Here is a 14,366-nt window from a genome sequence, read left to right as displayed (position 1 = left end):
CTGGTCTCGGGATCCCTGAGCATTGCTAGATAATGATATACCCGAGTTGCCTAAGGACCACAACCCAAACAACACTGTTTGCTGGGCCAGCATGGATGGAAGGCTGGGCAAGACACTCTCTTGTCTAAGTCCTGGGTCCTTTCCTCATCTTTCTGGCATAGATACCATTTAATGATGAGGAAACTGAGGCCCAGAGGGGTCGTGTGACTTTTACACTGTCACCCAGCCAGGAAGGGTTGGAGTTGAGACTCTGGTGCTGTAGGAAGGAGCCCAAGGCTGGGTGGGACGCAGCTTTGTGACTCCCCATCCATGGGCCAGGGTGAGCAGGGAATTGCAGTGGGGAGGACTGGGCAGTGGCTGGCATGGGGAGACTGCCTCACACAGTCACTCGGCCACATCTGCCCACTTTAGCGGAGTTCTCCCGCCCCGCCTCAGTCAGTGAGAATCATGACGTGGGGCCCGACGGTGACAAGCGGGAAGATGATGCTGAGTCAGGGGGACGGCGGTCAGAGGCCGAAGAAGGAGAGGTCAGGACCCCCACCAAGATCAAGGAGCTGAAGGTAGGAGCCCACTGGATTGCCATGTAGCCTGCTCCCAGGGGACCTGGATAGTGGGCTGAGGCCTAGACTTAGCCTTGACCCTCAGTGTCCTAATTGTATCCAAGCACCCTTACTGCGGGGCACACCATGGACAGGAGCTTGGCCTTGGGCCGTACTCTACTCCTGGACATACAGAGTAGGGTTGGGATTGGAAGTGGACATGCTCTCCCCTTTTTGCCCAGCTTCCCTGGGTCGCAGTGAAGTTTCCTGGAAAACATATCCCCGCCTTGCTCGCTCCTTGTATTCCCTTTAATTGTGGTCTGGCTTCGTGTCTCCTCTCTTCCTTGTGCTTGGCCAGGTCACCAAAGGCCTCGGTGTGAAGTGTGTGTCCTTTCTTGCACCCCCCCATGGACACCCGCATCCCCAGGATGTATACGTACACGCACACACAGCCCAGCCTCACGTGTAGCATTCACTTTCACACCTCCACACCCCAGCCTTAGACTCATGCACAGACATGATGATAGCATGTTCACATGCACAGGCTTGGCCACACACGGGCCAGGCGTGGCTTCTTTGGCATCGCTGAGCAGTCCTTGTCTGCCATGCAGGCCTGCAGTGCGAACTCAGGCCCCCTAATCACATCCTCACTGTTAGAAGCAGCAGGAAACCCTGGACACACACCAGCCTGTGAATATGGCTCTACCCACTTGGACTCTAGTCCCCTGGCCCCTCCTTTGCCTTCCTGGGATAGCTACCTGCTTCCTACCCCACACTTTCCTCTGAATGCCTCGTTACCTATTACCTTAGCCGCTTTCCTGGCCTGCACTGCATGGTGGGGTTGGGTGTGAGCGCACAGGGCAACCTTGCTGGACCAGGCTAATCTGTTTATTCTACTGACCTTGCTGGTTCCTTTCCCTCCTGCCTTATCCTACCAGCCGGAGCAGGAAACCACGCCAAGACACAAGCAGGAGGTACTGCATGGACCCATCCTTCCCTTGACAGCCATTTATATCCCTAGTTCATTTACCACCGTGTCACTCTGACCCCAGCTCATGGCCCTGGCACCACCTCAGCTTCAGCTTCATTCTGACCAACGTCCATACCCTCTCCTCCATTTCCTTCCTCTCTGGCCACAGCCCCTCCCCGTTAAGCTCATGCCTTCGGCTCCCAGGCCAGAGTCTAGTCTCATCCATGTGCCCTGCCCCTCTACCCACTGTCGCTCTTCGCTGGTGACCTACGCTTACCTCCCCCTCATGCCCCCAGCCCACATGTGTGCTTCCATGTAGCTCCTCATTCCACTCCCTCCCTCCCCTCCCCTTTCCCTGTTTGACCACACCTCCATCTCAACTGTGTTCTCTGCATCTCTTGACAACCAGATGTGAGTGCGGGTGGGGCCTGTGTGGGGAGGAGGAGTCCTCAGGTCACATCTGCATCTGCTCAGGCTCCAGTCCCCCTGCCCTCCTGCCCCTGGACACTTCCTCCCCTTCTCTTCTCTCGTCTTCCTAGTCAATGATTATATCAGCTTCTGCCCCCTGCCCCCACTTCAGCCCCCTCACAGTATCCAGGTCTCTCTGGAGATGATGTTTGATCTTGGGCTGGCCATGGTCAGGGTCCGCCATGGTGTCCTAAGATCTGGGCTCCAGCCCAGCTCCCATGCTGACTTTGGGTCTTAGAAAGGCTCTTTGGGCCCTGATCCCATCTGCACCATAGGGCATGCACACTACCTGTGACTCCAGCTATACCTGCCTCGTTTTTGTGCCAGGCCTTGACACTCACCCCTTGGTTTCTTCAAGGCCTTTAGCCTTTAGGGATCCCGGGACCCAACCACTTTCTAGCTTCTGGGAGCACAATTCACCGCAGGGCCAGCAGGCCCATTTGGGATCATCCCAGGTTAAGACCCACTCACCATTGACGCTTGGTCTTACCCCCTGTGCACACCCACTTGACCTCTCAGATAGACACAGGCTATGGTCAGCTTAGCCTGGGAGGGAGGCCTGAGGCCTGATCGGATGTCTGGGGAGATAGCAGAAGCCTCTGTGGATTGGCTTTCTTTCTGAGAAGTCTTGGGAGCAACTATAGTCATTCTTAGATGCCAGAGACGAGCCTAGGGGAAGAGTCTAGCCCTGTCTAGGGCAAGCTTATCTTCCAGATGGTCCTCGAGCCTTGCAGCGAGTCTTTAGGCTGCCAGCCCACTCATTCTCTCCCAGAAGCAGGCAGAAGACCAGCATTGGGTCTCTGTGGCTCATCCTCACTGGGCCCAAGCAGACCGCTCCGTCTGTAACACTGGCATGGACTCAGGTGTCATAGATTAGCAAGGGACACACCCGGGACTCCAGCTCTACCTGACCCATTCTTGTGCCAGGCCTCAAAGCTCATCTCCTCTCCCTCACCTCTAATTTCTTACCCAACACCAACTTCAATCCCCCACCCCCTCAAAGCATCCTGTTCTCCCTGACAGGATGTGACTGTCTACTTTTAGAGAGTCGGGGCGGATGGCATCTGGGAGGTTCTGTGATGGAGAAGGCAGTGGCCTATAGCAGAGAAGGCTGCCTAGTCTTTCCTGGCCCCGAGTAAGGGAACAGGTCCCATTTTTCTGGACAACCCAACTTAGTCATCTCTTTAACCCAGGCTTCCACACGGCCTGAGCAGTTGGATGGGGCCCGAGAAAAGCCTAGACTGAACACACTATTAAGTACAGTGGTCCAAGTCTTGAGGAGCGGTAGGAGCCAGGATTCAGAGGGTTCTGGGAATCCAGCCAGAGAGCCTGTGCAGCTCAGTGAACACACCAGGGACTTCTCACCTTGGTACATGCTGCCTGCTGTGCCTGGATCGTAAACAGGAAAGTCATCTGTGTGTCTGACTCCATCTGGGCTCAGAACACAACGGGAGCTCACCCAGACTTGAGGGTTGAGTGGAGTTGAATGTTCTGGGGTAAGGCAGGGAAGAAGAGGGGTGACTTCATTAGACTGTCCTCTTTGTCACCCACATGCCCCTGCCCCTGCTTAGTACATCTCTTGGAGTTCATCGTCCTTGCTGCCTTGGCTCCTTGGGTTATTATAAGGATGACAGGCTTGGGATGGGATGGTGGAGGGCGGAGGTGATATTTTTCCCGTGCTGTCTTTGCCTGCTCCGCGCCGTTCATCTTATACCTTTCCCCTCTTCCCCCGTGCCTAGTTCTTGGACAAGCCAGAGGATGTCCTGTTGAAGCACCAGGCCAGCATCAATGAGCTCAAGAGGACCCTGAAGGAGCCCAACAGCAAACTGATCCACCGGGATCGAGATTGGGAGCGGGAGCGCAGGCTGCCCTCGTCGCCCGCCTCCCCCTCCCCGAAGGGCACCCCTGAGAAGGCCAGTGAGGTAGGTATCCTGCTGAAGACTGGTCATTGTATTAAAAGGCACAGGGTAGGGGTACAGGGTTAAGTCTGTATTTACCTTCATCCTCCAAACAAATCTGTACCTGTTGCTGCCTTAGGCTGGTGGGATGGGGAGGCAGGTTAGGTTGAGAGGGTCAAATCCACTAACCGCTGGGTCCTAGGGACCATCTCAAAAAACTTTAAAAACTCCTGGTAGCTTGGTGCATTCCCCTTCAGTCAAGCAAAGAAAAAGGGAAAGCGTGCTTGTTAGAAAGACAGGTTCTGAGACCCCACAGAGGACCCACTGAAGCAGAGGAGCCCTGGGCCCAGCCTTTTAAACAAGTGTCATAGACAAGTCTCTTTCCTACTCAGCTTTAAGATTCCAGGAAGCATTACCCAGGAGCCAGCTCCTTTGGAGCATCTGACCATACGGGAGATTGTGGTCCTTGCTGGAAGGATTCTCACTTCATCAAAGCGGTCAATCCTCTAAACAAACCAGACTACTCCCGAGGCTTTCCCAAAAGGGCCCCATGTATCCTGCCCTCCAGGGTGGAAATACGCTGAGGGTATTTTCTCAGCTGAAAAAGATATGATTTGGGAAAATCCTGTATTTCTACTCCCAAGCTCCAATTATTTTTAGCAATTTCTAAGTCTTGGCAGAATTTACCCCAGTTCCAGTGTGTAGGTGTCTTCTCTCTTTAGCTGCCGCTCACCGGTCACCAGATGGATTGCCGTCTAAACTTAGTCTCCTGGTTCCATTACCTGGGAGCTGGAGGACTCTGGGCTTGTTGCCTCATCTCCCTGAGGCCCTGTTAGGTGGAGATGTTTATAGTGATGTTATAAGGGTCAGCTGAGATAATGCCTGGAGAGGGACCACACGGCTACGTAGGAGCTATGTGGCGTTTCTTATGGAGTCCCAGGTCTCATCCTTGCAGATCTCTAAATCAAAGCTAGAAGGATGCTAGGAACCCTCTCTGTTCTAAGACCTTGTATTACTGAGGCCCAGAGAGACAAAGAATAACTCAGTGTGATAGCTGTGCTTGTCGTGTTCCCCAGCATTGTCTGGTAATTCACAGCCTGCTTGAGGCAAGACCGAATCGCACGCAGACCAGATATAGTCAGTAGTGTGTGTGCTTTCTCTCTAGTGCTTTGGATGTTGGTGATGGAGCCGTGATTGAATCCGTAGAGTGTTGATCGAACTGGTCCTCGCCATAGTCTGAGTCCACCAAATAGCAGAGGGTTTCCTTTGTGAGGTATAAACTCTTGAGACGGCTGGAATTCCATAGCTGCCAAAGTCCCGCTGTTAGGAATGCTTTGGGGGCCTTGAAGGCTGGTACCTTAGAGAGAAGATAAATCTCTGCACCTATGAACAGAGGGGGCACACTTAAACATTATGACACGACACTGTCATCTACACATGTATGGATCAGCTGTTGTACTTACCCAGCATGCACACAGCCCCCAGGCTGGAGGTTGGGCAGGCCTCTGAGGGCTTCTGTGGTCCCAGCACAGCCAAACCCTTAAACTGGGCTGAGGCTGTGATGTAGTGAGCTGGTCCACAGCACTCTCCTCTCGACCCCTCATTCCCTAAGGAGAGACTTGGCCAAAGTGACCTCTCAGTCCTGAGATGGCCAGGTCTTGGCCTGGATCCAACTGAACTGTGATGTAGAAACCTCCTGAAAGGTGAGATGTCACCAGAGAAAGGAGGGGCAAATGAATGCTGGTGAGCTAGGACCTGGAATTGTAGTTGTGCCCCACCTGCTGGTGACAACTGGAACTGCTGGCTAGGGACCTTATTAGATGGAGGCTGTTCCAGCCACCACCTCCTTAGCCCTGAAAACTGCAGTCGCCACTCCTCTCAACTACGTTGGAGTTATGAACTATTTAGAACTTTCCTTTATGCCCCTTGGCATTTATGGGTTCTTGAAGATTGGCAAAATTGGGATGAGCCATAGACAAGGACTTGACTCTGTCCTTGGGTGAGTGATGTCACCTCTGTGAACCTCCTTTCATAGGCCATCTGAAAGGGGACCAGAATGTCATTCCATTGGGTGGTCATTGGCAAAGCTAACTGGATCAGCAAAGATGGAAGCTCATTGTCTCCTAGGAAGTGTTGACAGTTATGGGGCCACTGCTGAAGGTGACTAGAATCCCTGACCTAATGGCTCTGTGGAGGACCCTGTGGGGACACACCACCCAGAAATCCAGAGCTGTCTCAAAACATGTGTGCCCCACCCAAACCAAGGAGAAAGCAGCAGGAACTTGAGCAATTCCCATTGGGCAAGCCTAGGTTTTAGTTTGAAAGACAATTATGTGTGGGTGGTGTAGGTGTATATGTGTTCGTGTGGGTGTGTGCACATGTGAAGTACACATGTATGTGTGCGTGCATTCATGTGGAGGCCAGAGATTGGCACTGGGTATCTTCCTCAGTCATTCTCTAGTTTTTATTATATTTTTTATTTATTTGTGTGTATGTGTCTGTGTGTGTGTGCGCAATGTGTGTGTGTGTTTGTGTATGCTTCTTTGTGTGTGTTGTGTGTATGGAGGTCAGAGGACAACTTTTGAGAGTCTCTCCTTCCTCCATGCGGGTCCTGGGGATTGAATTTAGGTTTTCAGGCTTGGCAACGGGCACTTCCACCCACTGAGTGCCAGTCTCTCCACTTTATTTTTTGAGACAAAGCCTCTCACTGAGCCCGGAGTTCACTGCCTGTCTCCACCTCCCCTGAGTTGGGATTACATACGTGTGCCGCAACACCTGGCTTTTTTCACAGGTGCTGGGGATCTGATCCCAAATCCTCATGCCCCTGTATAAGAACTTTACTAATTGTGGCATCTCCTCAGCTTCTCAAAAGATATGACTATGACCCCAGCTACAGGGTCAAATCATAGTCTAAGCCCATGACACCTTGGGCTGACTTGAAGTCAGAGTCTAAATGGTAGGATTCCAGACTCTTGAGTGTTAGTGGGCACGAGAGACTGGCAAGGGCCACAGGACTGCCTCACAGCCAACCACAGCTGCCCCTCTCTGTCCCTCCCTCAGAGAGGCTGCCCCTCCCTGTCCCTCCCTCAGAGTGGCTCCTTCCTGACTGAATCTGTGAACTAACCAGACAATGTGGGGCCTCCAAAGCTGGACTATTTACAGACTCTGTGTGTCTCTTCTCTCCTGCTCTCTCTCTCTTTTCCTTTCTCCCTCTCTCCTTTTCCTCCGGCCCTGGGCCTCCCCTGCAGGCCCAGAGGACCCAGGACTCTTCTCAGCAGGACTTGGTACCTGGAACAGCAGCAGGCTTGGAAGTGTTCACTCAGAAAAGCCTCGCAGCATCTCCTGAGGTTACTGTCTTCACTTTCCCACACCCCTCCCTCCCAGGCCTCCAGCCCATCCCTGTCCACCCTCCGGGATCTTAAGGAAACCCTTTCCCTAGGGTGAGGGGAATAGGCCAGACTCTGCCATGGAAAAGAGACCAGGGGTGGCCCATGTTGTCCCATGTTGTAAATGTCGTGTCCTCATCCCAGGGATCCATGGAGGGCCAGCCCCTCCGTCATCTGTTGCTTACCAGGAAGGGCAGGATCATAGCTATACCCAGAAAACATAACTGTTCACCTCTATCTCAAAAGGGACACAGATATGAGCCTCTCTGGAGGCCGGCTCTAACCCTAAGCTTGAGTGTGGCCTGCCCTGAGGTCTTGGTTCTGTTTAGAAGCCTGCTGTAGTCTATGGGTGGCTCGTTAGGGTGTGGTATTAACCCTTCCCCTGTTCCCAGCTATCTAACCCTATCTGAGACATTGGTCTGAGTCTCCAGTCAGGCAGAAATCGATACCTTCCTCCCCCAAACATCCTACTAAGTGAGGAGTTCTTTGTTTCTGGGTCCAGAGGAGCATCAGATCATGGGTTCTTGGGGTTTCCTGTGGCCCTGTGTGGATACTGGGGATGGACTCCCCATATCCCATCCCACCCGCACGCCGGGATTACATTGTCTGTTGAGTTGAGAACCAACTGACTTGAGAAACATCCTTCATGTAGCCTCTTCTCCGTCTGTTGGTGTGGCTCGTGATGGCGTGGACCCTTCTCCTTCTGCAGAGAATACTTGTGTAGCTGCTGTGAGTGTCGTGACTGTCAGAGGGGCATGAGCAAGTGCCACACAAGGAAAATGCAAACCAAAGCTTTCCCCGAAGTCGTCCCCCATGGAAAACTGAAAGCAAACCTATCAGTGTTCTCTCTCAAGGGCAATGAGACAGGAGTCCAGAGCATCCCAGAGTTAGGGACATGGTGATGTCCTAGTGTCTGGAGATACTCTTAGAAACAAGGACGATGCCTGTCTGGGGAGGGAGCCAAGATGTGAGCCTTTGATCAGTGGCGTCCATCTCCTGCCCTTGAGCAGCCTGTGTTGTCTGTTCATCCACAGGACCAGCCGGTCATTCCGTCGTTCGATCCTACCTTCATGTTCCCTCCCCCACCCCCATCTTAGTCTTCTTTCCACGAGGCCTTTCCGTGTTACCCTGACTGGACTCAAATTTGTGGTCCTCCTGCTTTGGTCTCCCAAGTGCTGGGCATGAAGTTTTATTCAGGTTGACTAAAGTCTGCCCTTTGGATCAGTTGCCTGTGAGCATCCTCTTGCCTCCTGGTGGCCATGGCCCCGCTTTGCAGCCTCCCTGAGGGACACCCTTCAGATTGAGCACTTTCCTTCTGCACCCCTTCCAACAGCTTCTCCCAGGATGTGGATTCTTGAGAGCCCCCTTCCTGGACACAACCTGACCCCAAATGTAATCCAGAGTTCCAGAGGGCTCGAACAGCCAAGAGTCAGGGGAGCCACCCTCTGGAGTTTCTTCTTGTCTGGCATGAAGCAGCGCTGTCCGCTTGTCCTGCTCCTGTGGCTGGAGGAGAGGCAGTGCCATCAGGTAGCAGGAGGTACTCTAAGGAAGGCACTGAAGAACCAGATGTTGCCCCATCTTGTGACGAGGGCCAGATGTGGCTTTACCAGCACACTGATGCCAGCAAATTTGTCCTTTTCTTTTTGTAAATCCCGCCCCTCCCCATGTCCTTAACTGTTGTTTTTTAGCAGAAGAACCCTTGTTTCTTCCCTCACCACGACTGTGATCTGCAAATCCCCTCTAGGGGAGCCTTGCTTTCCCCTTCTGAAACAAAGTTGCCAATTGGAGTAAATTTAATTATGTAGATGAGGGCTGGTGCTGCCTGGCATCTAATAACTAAACATTACCATGTGTTTCCCTTCTCTGCCTCTAGAATCTTTCCAGTTCTCCCAGCTTCCTCCCCCACACGCCGTTGCTCATCTAGCCTATGCTAGACGGGATTGGTGTGGGAATATTCCAGGAGGGGCCTCTTTGGCCAACTTTGACCATCATCACTAGGCTGATGATGTTAAGAGCCGAAATGGAAGCAGCTGGCAGAACTTGCTTCCCAAGGAGATGAGAAGGGTCCTTACCTCTGCAGGCCAGCAGAACATGTCCCTCTGAGAGTTCAGGCACAGACACTTGAAACGTCTCAGAAAGCTATGCCAGACCGTGTCTGGACCTCCCTTCCTTTGATCTCTTTCCCCTGGTAAAATTCTGTCAATGAAGTCAGATTGCCTGATCTGGGAATAGGATTCACAGAACAAGGATCCCTTGATCCTTCCAGCTCCTTCAGACCTCATGGGTGTGGCAGACTCAGCACCAAGTCACACCCCAAAAAGAAGCCCAAGGTCATGTAAGCCTCTGGTCTCCTGCTTCTGGGAGGAGTGTCAGGCGCACCTGCCGTGGAGGCAGTTCTGCTAGGGCAGGAAGGTTAAACTTTAAACACTCAGAATCAGGTGTTGGGTTCCAGGCTCCGTGACTTGGCGGTTGAGTTGATTTCCTTCCCTAGGCCTAGATTTAGAAGTTGATTTCCATGTCTGCCTCATTGTGACTTTGGAGGAAGGAGGGATCTTAAGTATGTGATCTTAAGCACATTGCAGGACTGCAACCTCCACAGGGCTGCTCAGTGTTTGCAGTATGCATTTGTCAGATGGGAATTCTGATGAGATTTTATGGAGAGAAAGTATTCTGTGATCCCAAGCCTAAAATCCCAATGCTCTTAAGGCTTTGCTAATGATTTGAGAAACCATCAGTACCTCTAAGCTGCTGGGGACAGGTAGAGGACTATTCTGGGAAGTTTGATAGTGACAAACTTGATAGTCTCTTTGGTGTTGTGATGGTGTCCTCTGTGGTCCGATCTGGTTAGTTCTTTTCTATTCTCTCCATGGGTTTTTGTTAGCATTCTCCAAGGATCGGTCTTAAAAACGTTTCTTTTAAGTGGAACCCCAGAACATTCAGACTGTTTTAGCCATTGCTTCAACGGTGCTAACCTGACTGGTATCATGGCTGTTGATCTGTTTCCTTCCCAGAAGCCCCTGTAGATGGGTCATGTTTTAGGCTGGGGCTTGTGAAATATAGTTCACTGTTTTCCTCTCAGTTGGCATCAGCTCTCAGTTGGCACCCATGTTCAAGGTTGTGAGTTAAGAGTTCAGGCATCAAGAAGCAGCCGTTCTTTTCCTGGCTCTGCCATCAGCAAACAATGGCCGCAACCAAGTCATTTTCCTTCTCTAGACCTCAGTCCCTCCCCCCCCCCACGAAGGAGGTGACACTGGATGTCTTTGGAGCTCTTTTGGCTCAGTATCCAGAGATCCCTTGTAAGCGCCTTCCCCACGATAGTGAGAAATGTTCAGTTCCAAGAGGAAGAGGCCGGTCACACCCGTAGAGCTCCCTTTTCTGTGGTCCCTGGGGAGAGAGGCACAAGACCCCATCCCACTGTATCGGGATGAAACCAGCTATTGAAGAAGGTCAGTCAGTTTATTGGGGATCTTAATGGGAAAAAGAACTTTGATCATGATGAATAGCTTTGTCACCCCGTTCTGTCCCTGCCCAGCTCCTAGAACACATAGTCCCAGTGACAAACCCTTCGGTGTAGATTGGTCCCTTCTTGTAGAGGGAAGAGGCCATCCCTTCAAGTGCCTGCTGTTTCATGTTAACTCTTCTTGCTCCAATTGCAACACAGGGCTCAGAGCATTGGGTATTTATAGAAAGAGTATACACTAGGCCAGAAGAACTTGGCCTCCTAACCATGGCCACCACACAACGGGAAGGAAGTGAGGCAGGCCTCGCTGAGATCCTTGCTGATGGCAGACTCTCCAAGGTAGACATTCTGGTGGACAAGTTCAAAGTTGAAGTGGCCACAGAAGAAACAGTGGGAGCCGGAAGAGCAAGTACTCACCAGCAAGGGAGGATGATTGCAAGTCCAGGAGAGTTTGAGACAATGAGAGAGGAAGGCCCATGTGTCAAGGGAGGCACCCAAGAGACTGCTCAAGCTTCAGGCTACACATCAACAGACAAGCTTCCTGAGGGCTCCAAGCCCAAGATCAGGAGCCACCGCATCTCAGATGGTCAGCTAGAGAGCCCAGTAGAGCTGAGTAAAGGGCTGGAGGGGCTCCAGACTTGGGGAAGACCTACAGCTCCGGGGACTGGGCCAGTGCAGGGAGAAGTTCTTTCTCCTGCATCAGACAAAGGAGGACTCCAGTCTTTCCTGTTGGATCCAGCCCAGGCAGAAGCCAGAGCTGACTCTAGCGATGAAACTGATACCTCCTTCGCAGAGAGGAGCTTCTACCTAAACTATGGAGAGAAAGACACTGAAGACGGAGTTTTCCCTCTACCCTCAGAGGACAGAGAAGAGCGCCTGGATGCCCCTCCTGGAGATGGGACCTGGCTGGAGCTGGCAGGGGAGCACACGGAGCGCTTGGAGCTGAAATCCTCAGCCCCAACAGGTTCTGCCCCAGGTTCCAGCTGGAATAAAGATGAAGGCTGGTCCTCCAGGGACCATGGGAGGCCTGGTGACCTACAAGGAGCTGCTGTGGGGCAGACTTTTGCAGAGGCCTGGGAAGGAGCACAGCAAAGGCTGGAAGGAGAACTGACCTACCCAATGGCCAGGGCAGCTGAAGACGAGGAGGCTCTCATGAGTATAGACCAGATGGGAGAGACTGAGAGAAGTCCCCCAGGGAGACGGAAGAAGCAACCCCCTGGTGGAGGAGGAGGGGTGCACCTAGATGCCCAGGCCTGCGCTCTTCTGAGGACCATTCCTCCTCATGTTAGGAAACCAGTCAGGAGAGACCAAAGCAGCTTTCTGCCCAATGAGAAGAGGCCAGTTTCCGCTCAGGCTGTAGAACCCATGACAGAGGAGAGGGAGGCAATCATCCTGCTGCCAGCCTCCTCTGGTCACATTGATGTTCTGGCAGCTGTGAAGGACACTTCTCAAAGCCAAATCTCTCCTGGGTCAGGGAAGCCTTCAGAGTTTGGGGATCCTTTTGGAGATCAGTTCCCCACAATTTTCAAACATATCCATCTTTCTGAAGAGAGCCCTGTGCCCAAGGACACACGAGGTGAACGCAAAGCACCTCCAGTTGCCAGCAAGAAGCCCAGAGTTGTCCCTGAAGGAACTGAGGGGCCTGCAGTCCTGGAGTTTGTGTTCCCTTCAGGAAAGCAAAAGACTTCCCTCCGGGCTGGGGACCAAAGGGGTTCCCAGGAAGATATTAGCAAGACCTCAGTGGCTAACAAGATTCGGATATTTGAGACCCATGGAGTTGAGTCGTGCCGAGCCAGTCAGGGTGAAATAAGGGCCCTTCCACATGAGCTGCCTTCGGAGGCTTCCCCAAGGCAGGTAGAACATCAGCAAAATAGGCTTCTAGACTCGGGTTTTGTTCAACTCCAGCCCCCTGGGGACTTGGCCAGCCCCAAACTCACGCCTTCTTCTGTTACACCTCTGGCTACCCAGCACTATGGGGAGGGCACCTCTGCTACTCCCCACCAGGAAAGATGCACAGAAGCAGAGCTCGTGTCCCCTGACTCAGGCTGTGAAACCACGCTGGAGGAAGCTACCGTGGTAACTGGCCATGTGAGCCCCCACCCCCAAACAAATCCCCACTTGTAGAAACTGACCGCATGCTCTGTAGCTCTTAGAGGCATGTTTTGGTGGCCCCTCGTCATTCCTGCAATGATGCTGCTTGTTCATCCCTAGAAGGTCTTCTCCTACATGGCCCTGAGATAGCCCAGGCTGAAAGATGGGGCCATCTGCTTAGCCCTTGTTAGCTTGTTTGATTCCCCCAGCCTTTTGTGTGAGACCTTGTGTCCAGAAGGTCACACAACAACCACGGAGAAGGCACCAGCAGCAGCAGTAGATCACGTATCTGCATCACGTACCTGCTCTGCCTTGCTCGTCTCACCTGCTAAATTCCTCCCTATCTTGCTTGGCTTCTCCGGCGATCTTTCTTCATCCTTTCCCGTCCCTGGTACCCTGCCTTGTGGAAGCTGACAGTCCAGAGGTTGCCTCCACTCTACTTCCCTCTCTAGTTTCTTTCTGCCTCCTTAAGACTAACTGTCTTCTCTAATCCAGAACAAATCCGGAGATGCGGGCAGGGAAGAGAAGAGCTTCTTCAGCCGCTTAGCACCAAACACCCCTGGGAAAGGGGGGCGCCTGAGATTCACCAGCCCTCCAGCCCCTCAGGTCTCTACAGTCCCACTGTGCCTTGATGACTCGTTCATCTTCATCCGGCTGGGATGCTTCATTCCCTAGAATCCCACCTGCTCAAGTAGCCAACACCCCGTGGCTGTTCACACTCTGGCTTGTCTAGAATGTGTTCCTCACACCTCTCAACCTTCCAGAACCTGGCCAATGGGAGGCTGGTTCACAAATGAATCTCTGAAGCATCCTGAACCTCCAGAGCCCGAAGCTGAGTTTTTTCAAAACATTTTGTGGGTGTTAGATTGGTCTTTAAAAAAAAAGTCGCAAACTAAGACAAAGAAATAATAAGCAAGCAAATAAACAAAGCCGTGTATTGTTTAATCCCTGACAGGCCAGTTGAGAGGTATGTATTTAGGACAAAGTTTGCTGGTCCTCCTTGGGCATTCCCTTGGCCTGCTGTCGTCAATTACACTGATGGGGCCAGAACTTCCTCTCCATGGTTGCCATAGAGTTCAAAGTGATACTGAACTCCCTTGGAGCTAGAATTTCTCCTCTCCCTGGTTGATGCTGGCCCTCCCCACCAGAGACTCAGTGCAATTGACAGGCTGCTGACTTCTGTGTTCCTCAAGCTCCCAGCTTCAGCCTCTTTGCCTCCTCTCCTGAATTTCTCTGAATCCCTGACCTCCTTCCTCAGTTTACCTCTCAATGCCTCCTGCACGGATGGGCCTGTGATCCAGGCCTCCATCCCTGCCTTTCGCACAGTGCTGCTTCTGATAGGCTTTCGGATCCTAGCCTTGGAGGGGGCCTCCTGTCCAGAGCTTGCTGAAAGGATGCCAGCTTGCTTTGCCGTCCTTGCAAGACACTCCAAAGGAGCATCCCCTCTCTGAGAAGTTTTTGTTTCATTTTGTTTTGTGCTAGATTCCAAGGAAAGCTTCCTGGGGCGTGTTTTTCATTTCCTGACCTGCTCTTCCATTTGAGAACATCGTTGCA

General features: G+C 52.4%; 1 protein-coding gene across 1 annotated transcript in view; it reads left to right on the top strand.

Annotated features, from left to right (window-relative positions):
* The window catches only part of Epb41l1 (erythrocyte membrane protein band 4.1 like 1), a 72,712-nt gene that overhangs the window by 36,922 nt on the left and 21,424 nt on the right, over positions 1 to 14,366 (top strand). Inside the window, exons 12-16 of the mRNA XM_042055061.1 lie at positions 412 to 560; positions 1,478 to 1,513; positions 3,717 to 3,899; positions 10,923 to 12,797; positions 13,308 to 13,418. Coding sequence (XP_041910995.1) covers positions 412 to 560; positions 1,478 to 1,513; positions 3,717 to 3,899; positions 10,923 to 12,797; positions 13,308 to 13,418 — 2,354 coding nt within the window. The remainder of the gene's footprint in view (positions 1 to 411; positions 561 to 1,477; positions 1,514 to 3,716; positions 3,900 to 10,922; positions 12,798 to 13,307; positions 13,419 to 14,366) is intronic.

The sequence above is a fragment of the Arvicola amphibius genome, chromosome 5 (genome assembly GCF_903992535.2).
Source record: "Arvicola amphibius chromosome 5, mArvAmp1.2, whole genome shotgun sequence".
NCBI lineage: Eukaryota > Metazoa > Chordata > Mammalia > Rodentia > Cricetidae > Arvicola > Arvicola amphibius.
Note: the sequence above shows the minus strand (reverse complement) of the source record. Positions and strands in the feature narration are given on the sequence as shown.